We start from the raw sequence: 22,039 nt of genomic DNA on the forward strand, positions 1-22,039 counted from the left end.
TCTACCTGTGGTGTGTTTTGGCAAAGTAAAAGGCTGGTGCTGAAATGGAGTACTGAAGTGAGGCTCCACTAATTTTGGGCTCAGCTTCCTCCAATCACTATCCACCATAGAGGCCTTTCTTTCCAAGACTGAGTTGTTTTGGGCTCTCAGGGTCAACCTCTGGCTACCTACAGCTGGAGGTTGGGTCCCTCTGTTTGGCTTACTGGAGGGGCAGGTCAGGTCTGGGGCCCTCAGGTCCCAAGTTTGGCTGTGTCCAACAGTGTCCATCTGTGGGAGGTCCCTAACTAAATTTAAGGGGGATCCCTCAGGAGTTTGTTTTATTTTCACTTGGCTAGGACTACTAGCTTCAGTGCCCTTAATCTGCTGATTGGGGGGTTCTTTTGGACAGGGGGCCCTTTGGGGTCCAACACTGGCCTCCCTGACCTCTACAGCCCTGGGCTGACTGAGGCAGGGTAGAGAGGGGCAGGTTACCTGCTCCAGACTGGGCCCCACCTTGGAAGGGTCCACTGACATCAGGGGTTCTGCCAGGCTAGGCCTGACTACCTCTGTGGCAGTTTCTTCACAAGGGGTCAGATCAGTTCCCTGAGGAGGCTGATCTTTTCCTAAAGTCTGGTGGGAGGGAGATTTCTCTTCCTCCTCAATGCTCCCTGTCTGAGTGGAGTGATCCATAGTTTCAGGCTTCACAACACTATCATCTGTCTGAGTTTGAGCTGTGGCCATCACAACTCTCCCAACCTTTTCAGGAGGGGGCTCAGTTTGGGTGTGGGCTGTTACCATGACAGCCTTGACAACCTGTTCTGGGAAGGAAGTTGTCTGAGATGGGGTTGTGACTGGCACAACCCTCCTGACCTGTTCAGGGAGGACATCTTGGACTGGGGCTGTGGCTATCACTGCCCCACTAACCTTACCTTGGGGGTTTACCATTTTAGAATGGGTTTCTTGCTCTACTTCAGCCCAGGCTGAGAGCTCTAAATCATTCCCCAGTAGGCAATCTACAGGCAAGTTTGGTGACACTGCCACTCTCTTGTGGCCAGTGACACCTCCCCAGCTGAGATTGACCACTGCCATGGGATGATCTCTCCGTACTCCATCAATATTGGTCACCTGGTATGTGGCACCAGGTAAAAGTTGCCTTGAGGGGACTAGACTCTCAGTCACCATAGTGATGCTAGCCCCTGTATCTCTATAGGCCTCAACTTTTATACCATTGATGAGGGGCTCCTGTCTGTACTTGCCCAAAGTGTTGGGACAAGTTGTGAAGTTGGCAAACCCCATGCCAGTCTCACAGACAAGAGTATCTAAGTCAGGGGACCTGGTTAGGCCAGAGTCCCCAGGAACTCCCAAAGTAAATGCACCCAAATTCTTGGGGGCACTCCCACCACCTGGGGGATTACTACTAGTAGTAACAGGAGGTTTGGGAATGTTACTTGGGGGTATGTTTTCCTTATTGTTATTCTTTGGGCAACTGCTGTCAGTTTTTAAATGACCCACCTGTTTACAGGGATAACAATAAGGTTTCTTCTGGTTATTGGAAGGATTCTGGGACCCACCCCCCTCAGAGGATTTTTGGGGCCCTGATGTGGTTTGATCTGTAGATTTATTCCCACCCTTCTCTTGAGGCTTGGTTGATTCCTTTTTCTGGTCACCACCTTGGTTCTTGGGCCTAATCCTGGTTCTGACCCATTTGTCTGCCCTCTTACCCAATTCTTGTGGAGAGGTCAGATCAGAGTCTACCAGGTGCTGGTGTAATAACTGGTTCTGACAATTATTTAAGACTTGCTCTCTCATAATTAGATTATACAATCCCTTGAAATCAGTAACCTTACTACCCAGTAGCCAGCCTTCCAAAGCCTTAGTGGCACAATCAACAAAGTCAGACCAGTCCTGAGACTGAGTTTTCTGGGTATCCCTGAACAGCAACCTGTACTGCTCAGTGGTTAAGCCAAACCCATCAACCAGTGTATTTTTCAGGACCTGGTAATTGTTAGCATCCTCCACTCTTGTAGTGAGGAGCTTATCTCTACCTTTACCATCAAAGGAGAGCCACAGTATAGCTGCCCACTGACTCTGGGGAATGCACTGCACAGTGCAGGCCCTCTCCAGAGCAGCCATCCATTTCTGGATGTCATCCCCTTGCTTAAAGGGGGGCACTATTTTAGTCAGGTGTTTAGTGTCTAAACCCTTCTCTCTATCTCTTGGGAGATTGCTGCCACCAGTGGGAGCTAGCCCACTCATCTGCTGCTCTCTAGCAAAGGCAAGCTTCTCTTTGGCCAGGGCAATTTCTTCCCTTTCAATCCTCAGTTCAGCTTGCCTCATCCTAGCCTCATGCTCCCTTCTCTGAGGGGAAGTAAATCTCCTCTGTGGAGGATTCCTTCTCCCCTGAGAAGAGGCATTAGAGTGCAGAGATCTATTGGAGTCCCTTGAAAGAGATCTATCTCTCCTAACTCCAAGGTTAGGCCCACTTCGGGTTAGTACTGGGGGTCCCCCAGATCCTAGCCCAAGTAAGTCTAAGTTGGTCCTGGTTAGCCTTCTGACTACCTCAAGACCTTTGTCTACCTCATCCCCAGAGAGTTCCTCCTGATCCTCCTCCTCCTCAACTGCAGTAGCAGTGTTGGGGAGGTCTGGATCTCCAGAGGTTCCCTCTAAGGCTGGCATGTTCTCATGTAACTGAGAAAGCTTTCTGGCATCATATGTCTCTAAGAGACCTATCAGAAAGGGAATGGTGGGGTTAGACCCCTGCTTCAGTTTCCTGGAGACACAGATCTGTCTCATCTCCTGAAAACTGAGAGCTGCATATCTTGAAGTGACCTGTGGAGGGTCAACACTGACCAGGGGAGTCTCAGTAGATTCTCCCTGGGTAGACATGCTTTTCTAGTGAGGTGTAAGTGGTGCACTTACCTACACTATGTGTTTGCCTACTGATCCCTTGCTAGAGTTGTAGTTTAGGGTGTGCTAGGCCCTAGGAGCTACAACAGCTGGTTCAGTAGAACTCAGAGTACTCTAAGCTAAGTTATATGTACCTTTAGTACTTATGTGATCTTTCACAAGATATTCTTAGGGCATGTGTGGTAAAACAACAGCAAGCTCAAATCCCAACCGCTGCTCACCAATGTGAGAAGTTGGCCTGATGTGCAGTGTTCACTATTCTAGTGATCACTATATATCAGTCCAAACAACCCTTATTGATGATTGGTTGTAAGTCAACCTTATAGACCAGCTATCCTAGTAGCATGGATACGAGCAGTCTAAGGCTAAGACTCTAGAGGGCGTGTTAAGCCAGCTGTTTTACCATCACATTACCCCTTGAACACCCAGTGAAAGGACACCACACAAGTGTTATGAAAATAAACAGTGTATTTATTAGAATCACAACAACCCTGTACTCTTTATGAGGACAGGGTGCTAGGCACACAACAAAACTCTTACGAAAATACTTAAGTTAGCACGTTATACACAAATGCCCGAGGGGCACGAAAAACCATATACTTAAAAAGTGGAATGCGAAATTACTAGCAGGTAAGTACAGTACTAATAGGCTTTGGAATCGCTAGGACTTAACTAGGGAATCGTTAGATTACTTCTAGGAGACCTAGGGGACTCGGGTGCCGAGTGTGCACTCTCACGCGGGATGCGGGACAAAGTCTATGGAGGCTAGTAAAGGCAAAGTTAGTGTTCACGGGCGAACCCGACCTGGTAGGAAGAAAACGACAGTGGATCCTGACCCTAGGATAGTGAGGCTATGCTGGGACACCGAAGTGCCGAAGTTACCTAGCCCAGGGGCTGCAGCTGCATAGGTCTGAAAAGACGTCGGGGATCTCGTTGCCGGACCAGGAGCCTGGAAGAAGGAAGTTGCTGGCAGGCGACCAGTGGAGGAAAGTTCGATGGATACAAGCCTGGATCAAGGAAGAAGGAAACCTGAAAGCAGAGGGGACCAAGTTCTTGAATCACTAGCCAGTGATTGAGTGGGCACCAGGATGGCACCGGGCGAAGTCACCGCAGTCAGGTGAGTGGGTGCTGCTGGGCTCTGCAGTCTCTCGGACCAGGAGGCGTTGTCGGCGACCAGGATGGAGGTGCGAGCTGTCCCACGAAGGTTCTTGCTGTCGACGTCGCTGGACCCAGGATTGGGCAACAAGTCTTGGCAAATGCAAGGCCCACGCGGTGGACCTAAAATGGCGTCTTGGGTGGACCAGGAGGGTCCAGGGTACTTCTCCGATGGAGGGAAGCAAGGGCCAGTCTGGAGCAACCAGACCAGCAGCAGAAATGTCGTCGGGCGTCGTCGGGAAGGCCACAAGCCAGCGGGCTAGTAGCCAAACAACGCGGTGAGCAGCCAAAAGCAGAAGGGCCCCACGCAGATCGTGGAGATGCTGGGGGGCTGCACTTCGGTGCTGGAGCGGCTCAGGGTCGGGGCTTCTCGGACCCCAAAGCACTCACCAGGAATTCACTCGGCGGGCTTGCTGGAAAGAAGTCGTGCAGTCTTGCAGATGGCCGGTCCCTTGAGGTCTCGTCGTACCCACGGTTCTCAGCTGGGCTGTAGAGGTGGGTAGAGGTCAGAGGTGCCAGGGAAGCCGGTTCTCGTCGAGCTGGGCAGTCGGATTCCGGAGGAAGGACTTGCAGCAGACCGCAGTGTTCTTAGATGGTGCCTGCGGATGCAGGGTGACTACTCCTTAGTCACAAGGGAGAAATCTTAGGAAGAAGTCTTGATTTCCTTTCGCAGAAAGTAGTTTCAGGATTCAAAGATGATCTGATTTGGAAGGGGGCCAGTTCCTACCTTTATCCTGTAAAAAGGGGGCTGGCACGCGACTAGGTCCTGCCCTATGGGTGGGACCAGGAGGGGGGTGGTTACACCCACTTCCTTGGCGGGCTTTCCCCAGGCCAGGGGCTGGAGTGCCCCTGGAACTGGTTTCAGCCGGCCTATGCACAGTGAGCACCGGGGTGCCACTTGCAGTCACCTTCCTCTAAAGCCCTGCCTACCTACAATACACAAAACCCTGTCTGGGATGGTGCTGGCACCGCCCCTGGCAGGAAACCCTTTGTCCTTATCTCCTGCTCTGGGAGGACTCCCAGCAGCAGGAGGGCAGACTTGTGTCTCGGTGGCAGCATCCATTTTGTGGAGCTGAGGCTCTGTTTGACTTTAACCGGGGTTAGGGGTTACATACATGTCGTGTCCCTCTAGAAGGGTGGAATGCTAACCCCGTCGCCAGAATTGGCGAGGGGTTAGTATTCCAATTCGTATGACACCTTACTCGACATGTTTTGATAAAGCGATACCAGAGTTGGCATATAACCGCGAGGATTATAATGCACTTAAGAGTATATGGTATGCGATATCATGGAAACGGCTAAGGGATGGATCCCGAAAGCCGCAGACAGGCTCAGCTCATGCCAGAGCACCATCTCACACGATTCCAAGCACTCTGCCTTCAGGATTGTTAAGGCCTGCCATAGGAGTGACTGATAGGAGATCTGTGTGTCCATTTTTAGGGTTAGATATAGGTATACTATATCTAAAGCAAAGGGTGATTACACCACCTTGCCCCAGCTGTCAAGCAGCCAGTTGTGTCAGATTTGGATGGCCAGCCAGGGGTGGCATAATACATGCTGCAGCCCCTGGTAGGCCCTGGGTACACCTATGCCCTGGGTACCTAAGGTACACTGTACAGGGACTGATAAGGTGACTCAGTATCCAATTTAGATATGTACCTAAGGTACATGGAATCCATTTTACAGAGAGAGCAGTAGGCCTGGGGTCCTGAATAGCAGGGCCCCAGGTCAACTAAGTCAGAAAACCAGCAAAACACCAGGCAAAAAGTTGGGGGCAACCATAGTCAGGGATCTACCTTCCTACAGTCGGTTTTGGTGGGTTTTTTTTGCACCCAATTCGAAGATATAAACACTCACATTTTAAAGGGGACTGAGGCATATCTTATGTTTCTCTTTGTAACATGAATGTACTCATAATCTCATAACGAGAGCCCTCAAATCATTCCGCGAAGCTGTGTTATTGTCGAGTCTCCGAACTATAGTCGGCACAGAGGAATACATTATGGAAGAAGGTCATCTAAATAATGGCAAAAACACAAATTAATTCGTTTATTTGAAGTAGAAACATTTTAGGTACACCTGTCATTTAAATTGCGTGGCAATTTAAGTGTAAAAAATATTACATTCAGGATTATGCGGTAAATGCCCGAGTATGACCGCTGCATTTAGACACTCAAAAAGTGTTTTTCCGCTTTTAGGCGACAGTTACGGGTTGACTGCACTAGTCTCTGCCCCGCCGCCCCCCCCCCCCCCTCCCAAATAAATCTATAATTATGAAATGAAGATTATATTCATTTTGTGGGGTGGCTTTACAGTCGACGCCATCTCTAGACGAGGGAATCTTTAGTGTCGGAGTGAAATAAAAAATAGAAGACCCCGAACGACCCTGAGAAACACCTGCCCAGTTTGCACCAAAATAGAGAAATAAAAGGAGTTTCCGCCTTGGTCTAGTCTCTGCCGACGGAGCCAGAGCCCAGAACGTTCTTTCCATTTCTTTTGTTTGCACTTTTAATAAAGCGCGAAGTGAAACTAATGTGAGCACTTTACACCTGCACCAGACTACAGAAGGAAGCCCCCCCCCGTTTAAACCAACAGTAGAAACACTTTGTACGTCGTTATGACAGCAGACAAAACCCAGTTACACTTCACTTGGCCTCTTGTTTTTTGTGGAAAATACATTCGTTTTTGAGTTAACCCTCTCCGGGGCGAACTAAACGAGTATTCACGGTTCCCTTTCCAACATATCTTATTTCTCCCAGCAGCGACAGTCCCCGAGGTTTTTACAAGCCCATCTGCTTCTGACAGACTATTGTCTCTTGCTTGTGTTGGCACCTCTCTAACCACTGCCCGATCTTGTGTCCGGTTGCTCTTTTCTTTATTAATTTTTTTGGGGGGGGGGTTGTCATTGTTTTATTTAAGTATTAGTTATTTAAAATAATTAAACGCCATTATTATTTGTAATAGCAATACATCTAAGTCATGTAAATACAAAACATATTGCATTACAAATGCTATAGGTATCACATTTGCGAAAGTTATGACTATTGGCATTGTAAATGACAAAGCTATTAATTTCGCTATTTTCAAAAACAACACATAAATAAAAACTTTGCCATTTACAATACCAATAGCTCAAACTTTCCTAATGCGAGACCTATTGCATTGCAAATGCTTGTTTCGTTTTGTTCTAATGATAGCTCTCTTCTCACGTCACTGTCATTCAGTCATTCATCTTGAAAGGGAGGGCATCTTTCCCGATGAATGTTGAAAGTCTGCACCATTTTTTTGTCTCCTGCCTTTTCTCGCTCTCCACCTAACTCAGGCACATTTTCCTGTTGGTTTTCTGACACATGTAACCTTAAAATCTTGAATAAACTGCAGAAGTTCTTGACCCAGTCTCTTAGCAGAAGAGTGTGTGTAACATGTGGGGCTGAGGTCGATTTGACCAGGAGGGGGGAGAATGGTCTAGAATGCACCCTGGGAAGTCCTGCTCACAACGCCTTCTCCAGCGTGTTGTCACTTCCGGTCTCCCGTAGAGTACCTGGATGCTGTGTCCCCGCACACAGCTCTGGTGAACCTGCTGAAAGCAGGGCCGGCAAAAGGCTGACCCTTACTTCCTCTTCTGGTAGACATGGGGTCAGTGTTTAATGAGGTCTCACCTTTGCAAAACAACTCTTGTGGAGCATATGAAAAACCCACTGTGGCCTTTGTGTGACCCCATTACTTACAAGCAGTGCACGACATCTGAGTAAGTTGGTTTTGAATAATGATGCAGAAATTCTTGAGAAATTACACCTAGTTATGCAAAATGCAAATCTGTCATTTAGCGCTATGTTTTAAAGCAACATGCGTCCTGGTGTCAATGTTTGATGCAAGGAAACCTTTTATGCTAAATAAAATAGCGCAAAAAACACAAGTGCCGGGAACAACAGATGCACACAATCTGATTGTTTGCGATGGTCTCATAATTAGTTACACAACTGGCATAATTGGATTATTTTGGGAGTTGGCAATACAAGCATGACACGAAAAGCCCAATATTATGTGAATTATGTGAATTACACCAGTGTATTTAAAATTTTGTCCCGGTGATTGCTTGTCGTTAGCTCTGTCTGTTGCACCCCTAAAGGGACCCCGAATGTTCCTCTTTGCTGCTCTGTAACGCGCTCTCCTGTGTTTCCTTCCCCACAGATCTCCCAGAGACGCTGCACGAGCTTTACTTGGACAACAACCAGATCCAGGCGATCGAACTGGAGGATCTGATTCGTTACTCGAAACTGTACAGGTGAGATGGAGGCGCGAGGGCGCATGTGCGGGGTGAGTGGGAGGAGCCTATGGCACGTGTTGTAGTTTTCGAGGCAACACATTGTGAGCCTAGAGTCCGGCCGCCCCAAGAGGACAGACTGAGTTGTAGACCAGACAATGCCACTGGGTAGTGCCTCACTTGTGAATGATACAATACGATACAATACAAACACAATCACAACCAAAGCCCCCTGCAAAGCATTATGGGACGAGATTCTAGAGTGCAGTGAATATTATAGTATCCAATATCAAAACATTCCTCAAGGGGCAGGCTGTCCCGACTCAGCTGAGAGCTAATACTATAATATTCACTGCACTTGAGAATCTTGTCCCATAATGCTTTGCAGGGCCTTTGGTTGGAATTGTATTTTTGCCCATAACTGTGTTTGGGGTGGTCCTAAGAGGATGGGACCACCACCAATCGTTCAGCATGATATGCTCTTTCGGTTCAAGGCATCTGCTTGGTCCTGCCCCCAGGTTAGGGGAGACCCCAAAATTATCACCTCTCTCACTGCCTGATATTTTTTAAGGCTCCCTTTTGTGAATTGGTTATATGCTCTTTAGCATGTAAAGGTAAAGTTGTTTTATCAAAGGGTTGTGGGTGTTGCAGCTAGCAAATCTCCGGAGTTCATTGTCCAGGGTTAGTGCAATCTGCATTTTACTCACACGCAGGCTGGTCAACGTCACTTAAAATATGTGCCAGTTTAAACGCTGTTTTATTTCCGCACAACTTCTGTTCTGCCGCACGTGAACCAGGGATAGGTGCAGTCAGGGCGGGCTCTGTCTCTTTCCTAAACAAAAGTGTCGTACTGCCGACAGCCTCTGTGCACCGGATTCCAAACCTTTGACGTACACGTCTGCCTTACACCTCTTTCTCTAAGGAGGAGCCTTTTCACATTATATTCTCCTTCTTTTCCTGAGGCACCATTTAACCAAAGGCCGCACTGGCTAGTATCACACGTAGAGAAAGTCGTTGGTCCTAAGTCAAATCTTTTCACGTCATCTAAAGTCACATCTTGTTCTGACATCGGGGTAAATATCATTTTCTGCACTATCAGGGTGAAGGTTCAAATGCTTTCACTTTTCCTGATGGTATCAGAGGGACATAGTGTTTGTGTTGTCACTTCCAGTATGTAAGTAAGTTTTGATATTTCAAACCTTCCCGGCTAGCTACGGAGAGTTGCACGGGGCCACACTCCAGAGGGTATGCATGGGGTGGGGGACAGAGGGAAGTGGGAGAGCTAGTCAAACAGTGGGATGTCAGTCTCTTTTAGGTAGTGTTCCTTGAAGAACTGACTTTTCATTTTCCTCCCTAACTGTAGGCGAGTCTGTGCTGTTCTGGTGTCAGAGGGGATGTGTCAGCTCCAGAGGTTTGGGCTTGCAAGGCTTGTTTTTTGTTTCCTCCTTCTGGCAGCGCTTAGTCTATAACCTGGTTATGTCGGAGCTCCTCGTCTGGCGTTGACATCCAGATGTAGCTCGGCTGGTGTTTACCTCCAGATGTAGCTCGGCTGGAGTTTACCTCCAGATGTAGCTTGGCTGGTGTTGACCTCCAGATGTAGCTCGTGCGGTGTTGACCTCCAAATGTAGCTTGTCTGGCATTGGCCTCCAGATGTAGCTTGTCTGGCATTGGCCTCCAGATGTAGCTTGTCTGGCATTGGCCTCCAGATGTAGCTTGTCTGGCATTGGCCTCCAGATGTAGCTAGTCTGGCATTGGCCTCCAGATGTAGCTTGTCTGGCATTGGCCTCCAGATGTAGCTAGTCTGGCATTGGCCTCCAGATGTAGCTAGTCTGGCATTGGCCTCCAGATGTAGCTTGTCTGGCATTGGCCTCCAGATGTAGCTTGTCTGGCATTGGCCTCCAGATGTAGCTTGTCTGGCGTTGACCTCCAGATGTAGCTTGTCTGGCATTGGCCTCCAGATGTAGCTTGTTTGGCATTGGCCTCCAGATGTAGCTTGTCTGGCGTTGACCTCCAGATGTAGCTAGTCTGGCATTGGCCTCCAGATGTAGCTTGTGTGGCATTGGCCTCCAGATGTAGCTTGTCTGGCATTGGCCTCCAGATGTAGCTAGTCTGGCATTGGCCTCCGGATGTAGCTAGTCTGGCATTGGCCTCCAGATGTAGCTTGTCTGGCATTGGCCTCCAGATGTAGCTTGTCTGGCATTGGCCTCCAGATGTAGCTAGTCTGGCATTGGCCTCCAGATGTAGCTTGTCTGGCATTGGCCTCCAGATGTAGCTAGTCTGGCATTGACCTCCAGATGTAGCTTGTCTGGCATTGGCCTCCAGATGTAGCTTGTCTGGCATTGGCCTCCAGATGTAGCTAGTCTGGCGTTGACCTCCAGATGTAGCTAGTCTGGCATTAACCTCATGTTGTAGCTCGTCTTGTATTGACCTCCAGCTGTAGCTCATGTGGCATTGACCTCCAGATGTTGCTCACCTGGCGTTGACCTCCAGATGTAGCTTTTATGGCATTGACCTCCAGATGTAGCTCGTCTGGTGTTGACCTCCAAATGTAGCCAGCCTCGCATTAACCTCATGCTGCACCTTGTCTGGCATTGGCCTCCAGATGTAACTAGTCTGGCTTTGACCTCCAGATGTAGCTCGTGTGGCATTGACCTCCGGCTCTTGCTCGTCTGGCATTGACCTCCAGATGTAACTCGTCTGGCATTGACCTCCAGATGTAGTTAGTGTGTAGCCAGGTGAACAGGGGTCTGAGATTAAAGGGCTTTGGCATTTTGATTAATCGACATCTGCAAGTTTGAGTCTGGCGGTCGTGGCCGGCCCTCGTTCCTTCATGTATATTGTGTGATCAAAGGAATGTCCCTTTAACTACCGTGATGCAAAGTGGCCACGCCTCTCCCCCATGAACAAATCATAGAAAGAAACACAGTGAAACTGTTCTGAGTGCAGACGCGTTCTCCCTGGTGATTTCATGCATGTACCTGTTTCATACTAGGGCGACGGTAACTTCCGCTCATGTAAATAAACCTGCCTTCTCTTTCCAGGCTGGGACTGGGGCACAACAAGATCCGGATGATTGAGAACGGGAGCCTGCCCTTCATGCCCACCCTGCGGGAGCTGCACCTCGACCACAACAAGCTGTCCAGGGTGCCCCCAGGACTGCCCGACCTCAAGTACCTGCAGGTAAGCCCCCTGCGCTCTGCTGCCGCCCGCTGGGCCTTGTCTTCGCTCCACCACTCCTCCCGGCATCGTTCCTTCATTTTATCATGTTCGCCGTATTACAAGTAACCCTGGGCAAAGCACTACGCTACGCTCGCGTAGTTTGCGAAGTTTGCGCTACTTCTCACTACGCGAATAGCACGTAGCACAGTGCAAACACGCGTAGTGTAGTGCAGCGGTCATTTTTTGCTTGCTCGGGGTCCTTAACGTCAAGTTGGCGACCGCGAGCAAGCAAAATGACATCCTGATGAGACTTTTTCCTCGTTCGCGATCATCAGCAACATCAAGTTGGCGATCGCGAATGAGGAAAATAAACCTCCCGGCGAGATTCTCAACACGGGGAAGTCAGGTTTCTCATTGTCAGTGGTCGCGTATGCTCGCGACCGCTCGCGATGAAAAACTACCAGTCCGCATTGAGAAAGCTGCTGCTCGAGTAGAAATCTACAGAGCGGCAGAAAACAACCGTTTGCACTGTGCACAACGCAGTTCGCGTAGCTCGCGCAGTGCGAAGTGCACTTCGGGAAGCTACCCGTAGCGCTACTTCGCGAACTACGCCCAGGGTTAATTACAAGTGCCTTGGGATATAATGGAATAGTAATGCAGCGGGAAGAACACCCATCCCTAACCTTTGTGCCAAAGCAACACTGTCCCCAAACCCTTAGTACACTAAAGGCACTTAAGAGACAAATCATTGGTGGGGGAGTGTAGCAGATTCATAGGTGAGCTGTTCTAAAGATAGAGAGCTGCGCTAGTGACTGGGGCCTGAGTGAGAGGCAGAGCTGTGCGAGAGAAAGAGAACTGTGCTGGAGACAGGGAGCTGAGTGAGAGACAGAGCTGTGTGCGACTAAGAGCTGTGCAAGAGATTGAAAACTGTGCTGAAGACAGAGAGATGTACTAGACAGGGAGCTGTGTCAGAGACAGGTTGCTGAAGCAGAGATGTGCAATAGACAGGGCCTTGTCTAGAAATTGGAGAGCCAGGGTAACGAGAGGGAGCTGTACTGGTGATGGGGAGCTGTGTTACAGACAGGCAGTTGTACTGAAGACAGGTAACCATGCTAGAGACAGAGAGCTGTGGTAGACCCATTGAAACTGTTCCAGCAAAGGGGAGCTGTTCTAAAAGTGAGATCTGCATTAGAGATAGGGTGCGGTGCTTGCGCCAGTGAGCTGTGGGCCGTGTCTTGAGTTACATTTATGTAGTGTAGCGCTTCGTATCCCTGATGTGGTGACAAAGCACATGAGCAGACAAGTCCCACACTGTGCCATACAGTGAACTTGTATGGACGAATGATGTGTTGCTGTTTGGCCTCTGCGGGTAGTGCTTCGCAGTAGTGTGTGATGACCAGAGCGGTGCTCGTATCCTGGTGGTGGTCACTGCACTTACGTGCACGAGAGAGCAATGAAAGGGAAAGGGTTGAATGCCTAAGCTTTATATTCATTTTTGCAGCGTGAATCCTTTCTGGATTCACTATCCTGTGCATTATTCCGCCATCTAGTGGTTGGGTCCGGAATTGTAGTATTTCCTCTTTTTTTTGTGGGCGGATGTGGTTTTGGTGTCCTGCATGATGAGTAGTGACTGGGCTACAAAAAAAAAAAAAAAGAAAAGACTACAATCCCGGCCCCAACCACTAGACCGCTGAATAATGCACAGGATAGTGAATCCAGAAAGATCTTCAAGCTGCAAAACTACACCGACAGGTGGGAAACTATTTGTTATGTCAGAGACACAGAACTTTGCTAAAGACAGGGAGCTGTGCTGGAGACAGGGAGCCGTGCCATTAAGGGAGCTGTGCCAGAGACAGGGAACTGTGCTGGAGACAGGGAGATGTGCCAGAGGCAGGGAGCTGTGCCAGAGACAGGTAGCCGTGTCAGAGACAGGGAGCTGTGCCAGAGGCAGGGAGCTGTGCTGGAGGTATGGAGCTGTGCCGGAGACAGGGAGCTGTTCCGGAGACAGGGAGCTCTGCTGGATGCAGGGAGCTATGTCAGAGACAGGGAGCTGTTTTAGAGACAGGGAGCTGTGCCGGAGGCAGGGAGCTGTTCTGGAGACAGGGAGCTGTGCCGTAGACAGGAAGCTGTGCTGGAAACAGTGAGCTGTGCCGGAGACTGGGAGCTGTGTCAGAGACAGGGAGTTGTTCTAGAGACAGAGAGTTGTTCTAGAGACGAGGGTCTGTGCCAGAGTCAGAGAGCCGTGCCATTAAGGGAGCTGTGCTGGAGACAGGGAACTGTGCCAGAGACAGGGAACTGTGTCAGAGAAAGGGAGTTATGTCAGAGACACAGAACTTTGGTAAAGACAGGGAGCTGTGCTGGAGACCGGGAGCTGTGCCGGAGACAGGCAGTTGTGCCGGAGGTAGGGAGCTGTGCCAGAGGTAGGGCGCTTCGCTAGAGGAAGGGAGCTGTGCGAGAGGCTGGGAGCTGTGTCAGAGATGGGGAGCTGTGCCAGAGATGGGGAGCTGTGCTAGAGGCAGGGAGCTGTGCCAGAGATAGGTAGCTGTGCCGGAGACACGGAGCTGTGCCGGAGACAGGCAGTTGTGCCGGAGGTAGGGAGCTGTGCCAGAGGTAGGGCGCTGTGCTAGAGGAAGGGAGCTGTGCGAGAGGCTGGGAGCTGTGCCAGAGATGGGGAGCTGTGCCAGAGATGGGGAGCTGTGCTAGAGGCAGGGAGCTGTGCCAGAGATAGGGAGCTGTGCCAGAGGCAGGGAGCTGTGCCAGAGACAGGGAGCTGTGTCAGAGACACGGAGCTGTGCCAGAGGCAGGGAGCAGTGCCAGAGGCAGGGAGCTATGACAGAGACCGGGAACTGTGGTAGAGACAGGGAGCTGTGTCAGAGACAGGAGGCTGTGTCATAGACAGGGAGCTGTGCCAGAGGCAGGATACTGTGCCTAGAGGCAGTGAGCTCTGCCAGAGTTAGGGAGCTGTGCCAGAGTTAGGGAGCTGTGCCAGAGTTAGGGAGCTGTGCCAGAGTTAGGGAGCTGTGCTAGAGACAGGTAGCTGTGCCAGCGGCGGGGTGGTGTGCCGGTGACAGGGAGCTGTGCCGGTGACAGGGAGCTATGTCGGAGACCGAGCTATGTCAGAGAGAGAGAACTGTGCCAGAGGCAGGAAACTGTGCCTAGAGGCAGTGAGCTGTGCCGGAGATAGGGAGCTGTGCCAGAGACAGTGAGTTATGTCAGAGACAGGAAGCTGTGCTGGAGACTAACAGCTGTGCTGGAGACAGGCAGCTGTGCTGGAAGCAGGGAGGTGTGCAGAGACAGGGAGCTGTGCCAGAGATAGGGAGCTGGGCCAGAGGCAGGGAGTTGAGCCTGAGGCAGGGAGCTGTGCTAGAGATGGGGAAATGTTCTAGAGATGGAGAGCTGTGCCAGAGACAGGGAGCTGTCCCAGAGGCAGGGAGCATTGCTGGAGGCAGGGAGCTGTGCCGGAAGCAAGGAGCTGTTTCGGAGACAGGGAGCTGTGCCAGAGACAGGGAGCTGTGCCAGAGACAGGGAGCTGTGCCAGAGACAGGGAGCTGTGCCAGAGACAGGGAGTTGTGTCAGAGACAGGGAGCTGTGTCAGAGACAGGGAGCTGTGTCAGAGACAGGGAGCTGTGTCAGAGGCAGGGAGCTGTGCTGGAGACAGGGAGCTGTGCTGGAGACAGGGAGCTGTGCCAGAGACAGGGAGCTGTGTCAGAGACAGGGAGCTGTGTCAGAGACAGGGAGCTGTGTCAGAGAGAGGGGGCCCTGTCAGAGACAGGGAGCTGTGTCAGAGACAGGGAGCTGTGCCAGAGGCAGGGAGCTGTGTCAGAGACAGGGAGCTGTGCCAGAGACAGTGAGCTGTGTCAGAGACAGGGAGCTGTGTCAGAGACAGGGAGCTGTGTCAGAGAGAGGGGGCCCTGTCAGAGACAGGGAGCTGTGTCAGAGACAGGGAACTGTGCCAGAGGCAGGGGGCTGTGCCAGAGACAGGGAGCTGTGCTGGAGACAGGGAGCTGTGTCAGAGACAGGGAGCTGTGTCAGAGACAGGGAGCTGTGCCAGAGACAGGGAGCTGTGCCGGAGACAGGGAGTTGTGATAAAGGCAGGTGTCTAAGGTCGCTGCGTGAAAAAGCACGTCATCAGAATCAAACCAGGGGCAACTCACCTATTACAAGGCTGGAGAAAGATGGCAAGAAATACAACCTTCATTGTAAAACAGAGTTTATCTGGCCTTGCTGGACCCGTGCTGCTCCATGCAGATCATAACTTTGACCCCATTAATTCTTCTACCATTACTTTGACTTTCAGGTTAAGTAAATATGTACTGAAAAAAAGTTATAAATAATCATATTTACTTTCTGTCATGCAAATAAATTCATTAAAATATATGAGAATGATTTATTTAGTCATTTATTTAGGAGTTTTATTAAATAAATTCTTAAAATGTGTCATCATTTGCTGTAATTATTATTGTTTTACCTATTTTAGCAATGTAGGCATCCTTAATTTAATTGACTTTCTTGTAGTATTAATAAAATGAAGTATTTTGTGTTAATTAGTGTTAAGTAGCTATATTTATGTGATTTAAATGAAATCGAGTAATGTCAGTATAATTAACTTCATCACATTTATTAGGGTTGGGATTAGGGGTTGTAATTAGGGCTCCCTGTTTTCTGTTTTTACTGATTTTTACAGATAAATACAGAGAGAAAGCCATTTATTTTCCAGTCTGTATTTATTTTTAAATGTGGATAACAACGGAAATTGGGTTGTTTTTTGAATGATTCTAAATGCTTTCAATCATGACTGCCAGGCCAATAACTCTGTTGATCGAAAGCTAGGGGGTTAAAAAAATAAAGGCATTTTAGTAAAGAGCCTTAAACAGCACTAGATGTGCACAACCTTCATGCTAAAATGTGAATGTTTTCTTAAGGGAGCATATTTTATCATCAGAGTGTGTTTATATCCCTGAAACCTATCACTCGTTCAGGCAGAGTGCATATTTATCGGACAAATAAATGTAGAAATATACTCCTTTTGGATTATTTTTTCACAAAACCCAAAATAGATATGGATAAATACAGATAAAATTAGCAACAAATAAAAATGTATTAATACAGACTGAAATGTTCAAAAAATAAATACCACAACACCAAGACCCCTATTTGTAATTAATTTAATTTAATTTAACTGTAATTAATTTAATGGTTGCTGCTACAATCATTACTGGAATTAAATATTTAATGATTTTAGGCTTAAAGTTCTGGTTAGGCTTCCTATTCTTTCTTTAATTTAAATGTTTTAATATTCATATATTTAAACCGTTTTTTTTTTTGTCAGAGTTGAGGTTAGGTTTGCATAATATTTAGCTTAGATATTAATTTATTAATAAAATTAACTATATATTTCTTTATTTAAAAGGTTTTATATAGCGCTAGCTGGACCCAATAGTATCAGAGCGCTTTACAGGATAAGTTAAACATCAAGAACAGATCAAACTGAGAACGATTGTTAACATAAAATAAGGCATTCGAGCTTTCACAAGTGGATAAGGATAAAGAAGTTCAAAAAGCATGTAAAGAGATTGAGGACAGTCGACGAGGGAGATAGGGAAGAGTTGTGTGGTTAGACTGAGGATGAAAGAAGGTGAGAGATTTTAGGAAAAGTTGTGGAAGTGAGGGATGAGGTGAGTAAAGGTAATGCGAGGAGTAAATGGCCAGAGAGGTCAGTATAATTTAGAACCCCAATATTTATTGAGAAGAAGCAGCTTTAGGTTGTGTTTTTTAAGCAGGGGTAGGAGGGGTTACAACGAAGATCTTTGGGAAGAGTATTCCAAATAGAAGGGGCATTACCTGAGAATGAACGAGATTGAGTCACTTTCTTTTTTAGCTGAGGAGGGATTAGTACAAGGCGTTAGTGCTCCTCGGAGATCTAGTACACCCGGCTTTTTGGAGTTTGTCCGAAAGGTACAAAAGGGTATTCTGGTGAAGGGCTTTGTGAGTGATGCAGGCAATCTTGTAGTAGATCTGCCTTCGATTGGAAGCCATTTGAGGATTTTAAGGACAGGGGAGATGTGATTGTGTTGCTTACAGTCAGAGATAAGCCTGGCTGCCAGGTTGAAAATGGATTTATTCACGGCAAGGTGGACTTTGGGGTTGCCAACAAGGGTGGTGTTGCCATAATCAATTTGAGAAAGGAGAAGTGATTGTACAACAGATTTAAAGTCGTCAGCTGGAATAAAGGGTTTAATTTTTTAAGGTGATGTAGAGTGAAGAGAGCACCTTTTCCTGAGTTTTTTATGAGGGGTGAGATTGAGATTCTGATCGATGCTAATGCCGAGGGATTTGACTGAGTTGGAGATGGTTAGAGAGCAATTGAGTGCTTTAATGTCTGAGATCCAGTGTTGGATAGAAAGCGAGTTGTTTTTGGGAGCGAATAGGATGATTTCAGTTTTTGGGGGATTTAATTTGAGGTGGTTTAGGTGAAACCATGCTTGGATCTTAGTCAGGGCATCGTTGAGATGTGAGATGTCATTGTGTGATTTGATCTTGTAATATAGTTTTGTGTCATTGGCATAGAGGTGGTAACTGATTTTAGCTTGTTTAAGAATAAGGGTGAGGGGTTCCATGAAGAGGTTGAAAAGAGATAGAGCCTTGTGGGACGCCCAGGGAGACAGGTTGAGGTTTGGAGAGGCAGCCGCTGAGTTTAATTTGTTGGGTTCTATTTTGGAAATAAGAGGTGAACCACTTGAGGACATTGCCGTCAAAGCCGAAACGGTCCTTGAGAATCTTGTGTAAGGTGACATGGTGGTTAACAGTATCAAAGGCAGCGGAGAGGTCAAGGAGGATGAGGAGGGAGGATTCGCCTTTGTCCAAGGAGCGGTGAATGTGATCAGTAATGTTGAGCACTGCAGTTTCCGTGCTGCATCCCTTTTCAAAACCTAATTGAAAACATCAAGGAGCTTGAATGTGTCGATGTGATTGTCCAGCTGTGTCAGGACGCATTTTTCGAGGGCTTTGGATAGGAAAGGAAGGTTAGAGATAGGGCACAAATTGTTTAAGTCGTCGGGGCCCGCTGCTGTGTTTTTGATGATGGGGGCAATTTGGCCTACTTGGAGGGAAGCAGGAATAATGCCAGTAGCAAAGGAAGAGTTGATAATATTGGTCCATAGTGGGGCAACGATGTGTTTAAGTTCCTGAACCAAATGAGCAGGAAGAAGATCTCTGGTATGCGAGGATGGTTTGAGTTTGGTGATGATGTTGAGAACAACGCTTTCTGATACTGGACAAAAATCACTCCATGATGCATTGTTTTTTAGCGGGGGGTCAATAGAGTTAGTATCATACTGGGAGAAAGAGAGGAGGAGTTAAGGGGGATCAGGTGGAGGGAGGGAAGTGGAAGAAAGTACAGTCGGAATGCTAAGGAGGAGCAGTTGGCTGAGTAGAGGGGGGTAGGGGAGAAGGATTTATCAATCTTGGTGACTTTATCAGAAAAGAAACCAGCAATTTCTTCACACCTCTCAACAGTGGCTAGCAATTGTGGAGGGCCTGAGGGGGTTTGGTTTTTGACAATGTTAAAAAGTTCTCTGGGACGATTTCTAGCCTGATCAAGTTGAGATCGAAGGAAGGAGGCTCAGTGTGCTCTACACATCCTTTGTCACCCCACGTCCGCTATAGACATGGGGCATGCCCTGCCTCTCCTCAGCATGCTCTATTCATCCATTATCACTCTGCTACCCTTATAGACATAGGGCAAGCGCTACCAATCCCTTGCCTTTTTTTTTTTTTTTTTTAAATAATCTTTATTAGTTTTACATTCAGCACAACATACAACTGAATATTAGGGGTGGGTGGAATTTGCGTAGTCGTGCCACGCAAAGCTCCGCGAAATGGTAAAATATCTCCACAAACACTCAAAGTTCCGCGAACACGCGGAATTGCTTGTTCCACCCATTCGCAATGCTTTTTTCCTGTTCGCGGACGTTGTTTGTGTGCTCGGGGGGAAATATCTTGTAAACATGCATTTTGAAAGCGCGAACACGCAAAAAATTCAGCGAAGCCGCGGATCGCGGAATTTTTGGTAATACCGCGTTCTCCGCGGATCATGAAATTCCGCAAATTCAGCGAGCAGAACAGAATTTTCCACCCAGGCCTACTGAATATACGTCATATTAAAGTACAAATTACACTGCATTTCCATTTGCATTTTTGTTTTGTGCCTACTGGGAACCAATCCCTAGCCTTCTTAAGCACTCAACTTCTCGCTTTTGCTTCTCCCTCACCCAGGTCGTCTATCTTCACTCCAACAACATCACAGCCATTGGTGTGAACGACTTCTGCCCCGTCGGCTTTGGGGTGAAGCGGGCCTTCTACCACGGCATCAGCCTCTTCAACAACCCTGTGCCGTACTGGGAAGTGCAGCCCGCCACGTTCCGCTGCGTGAACGACCGCCTGGCTATACAGTTTGGAAACTACAAGAAATAAGAAAGCCCTTGCAGGAGAGCGACATGAAGTGAGCAGCAAGAACTGGCAAGATGAACCGACAACAAGCGAGAAAGAGGGCGCGAGAGTCAAACCGCACTGCATCTGCTTATTTCCAATCCTACTGCACCCCCTCACCCCCAAGCCGAGCGTTGTCTGTCTATAATGGTGGCGTGCTCTCCGCAGCCGCTGCTCCCCTAGGTCAGTGTACATAAACCTCTTGTAGTACTTATTCAGTAAGCTCATAGTCAGACCGAGGAAAGTAAAATGGCGGCTTTAGGATGTCCCTTTCCCACCTGCCCACTTAAGCTCGCGCCTGCGCGTTTGTGTCTTCCCGTTGTCCAAGCTGCACCCCTGCCTACACGCACACAAACATACACTCCCTTCACAGACACGAGCACACACAAGATGGCGTCCTGGACGCGTTCCAACGCGGAGCATTGAGACTCCCTGCACTTCTGCCCCCAGGATTGTGAAGCGTAGCCGAACTCTTATAATCTACACGAGTTTGGAAAAAGTCTGACTTCCAAACAGTGGTAATATTTATTTGCAATGATTACATCTTAATACAAAAATTATATCCTTATGCACAGATAAGCCTACTGCCCAATCGCCCACACTGATTGTCTGAGAGACACCCCATCCTGAAGCAATAATAGCCCCAGTGCACCCAGATCACTCACGACAAGCTGTCACTGCGCTTATCACCCACCATAGAGCAGAGGAATCACTGGGACAGTATTGAACCGATGGGCCGCAGCGTTATTGCGTGAGGTGCAGTGGGCATGGAGGCCTTGGGAGCAGGCCCCCCAGGCACTCGCCTACACTGCCCACTAAGGAATCATGCCCTGAGTCCACAGGAGGAGGGAGAGAGAAGATGCCCCTTCCTCTAATGCTCCTATATGAAGCATGGCCCTTCCTGCAGAGGTCATGACCTCTGCTTGGAGAGAAAGACACCACTGCCCCAAACCCCCCCTCTCGATGCACCAAAGACTTCATCGAAAGACATCTGAGAGAAGCTTTGAAGGACTGCGAAGCTTGCCGACGGATCCGCCTCTTTGTATTTTCTTTTTGCTGTAACCTGCAACTCTTCCTTAAAACATGTATTCGCTCTTGGGTAGTGGTGTGACCTTTCACCTTAAACAATAGTTCTACAATTATCTAAAATCACAGCAAATTCATGCATATGTACATATATACAAAATGAAAGAAAATGTTTTCTACAAAGGTCTGGATGAGTTCTGCGTGGTGATGTCCTGTGTGTAAATAATGCATCCTTGGTCTCAGAGCATACATTGTGTTGTTTTCAGGGTTGCAGATGAGGCAAAGCCTCAAGAAAGTGAGGAAAAATGGGCAAAGCTGTAGGGAATGTGAAACTACTAATGCTGCTAGTCCAGTAGATGCCATTTTCATGCCTTTTCGCCATGCTCTGGTATAAGTGGTGTGCACTAGGTTGATTCGATTATGAATATGTTTGATCTCGAACAAACAAGGTCTATAGTACAACAGCTTCCAAAGGTTACCCACGAGTCCCATCATTTCCTACCGTATGGCAGTAGCTGTAGTCGAGTGGACAAGCCTTACTCAGAAGAGGTGGCAAGAAAATTGGTTTCAGAAATATAAGTAGGCTTTCCTGTTTTAAGTTTCTATTTTTGGAAAATTCTGGTGGGTTTTTTTCAGTTTTTTCAATATCTTAAAAAACCGTTGTTATCAGTGGTTACACATTTTCGCGCCACTAAAAATAACAGAAAAAGTGTTTTTCCGGTGTTTATGGAACGTTTTGCTTTTATTATTGCTTGCTTTCTGCACTGAAAGAACATGGTATATAGACAGTGTACTTATAGTGTATACGAGGTCCAAAGAGATGTTTGCAAATTAATCTTATTGTAGTACACCATACAACACTTCTTCAGTGAGTCTTTGGGTCATGTGCGCTCACTCTTTCCTTCCCATGGGATGTACCATGTTACTCCGCATACTTTTACTCCGCATACCGTTACAACGCGACTTTTACAACGCATACCATTACAACGCATAGCGCTTTGGGGTGCTGGATAGTGGTAAGTATAATTTACTATTCTAACTCCAGTCCCCGTGGACCCTAGG

At 48.0% G+C, this 22,039-nt stretch overlaps 1 protein-coding gene across 3 annotated transcripts in view; it reads left to right on the plus strand.

Moving 5' to 3' along the window:
* Positions 1 to 21,164, plus strand: part of BGN (biglycan) — a 204,248-nt gene extending 183,084 nt beyond the window's left edge. For all 3 annotated transcript variants that reach the window (XM_078664569.1, XM_078664568.1, XM_078664570.1), the window contains 3 exons: positions 8,233 to 8,326; positions 11,347 to 11,485; positions 19,739 to 21,164. In XM_078664569.1, the coding sequence (XP_078520695.1) occupies positions 8,233 to 8,326; positions 11,347 to 11,485; positions 19,739 to 19,936 (431 nt within the window). In that variant the 3' untranslated portion in view covers positions 19,937 to 21,164. The remainder of the gene's footprint in view (positions 1 to 8,232; positions 8,327 to 11,346; positions 11,486 to 19,738) is intronic.
* Positions 21,165 to 22,039: the final 875 nt, after the last annotated feature.

The sequence above is a fragment of the Lissotriton helveticus genome, chromosome 10, assembly GCF_964261635.1.
Source record: "Lissotriton helveticus chromosome 10, aLisHel1.1, whole genome shotgun sequence".
NCBI classification, from domain to species: Eukaryota; Metazoa; Chordata; class Amphibia; order Caudata; family Salamandridae; genus Lissotriton; species Lissotriton helveticus.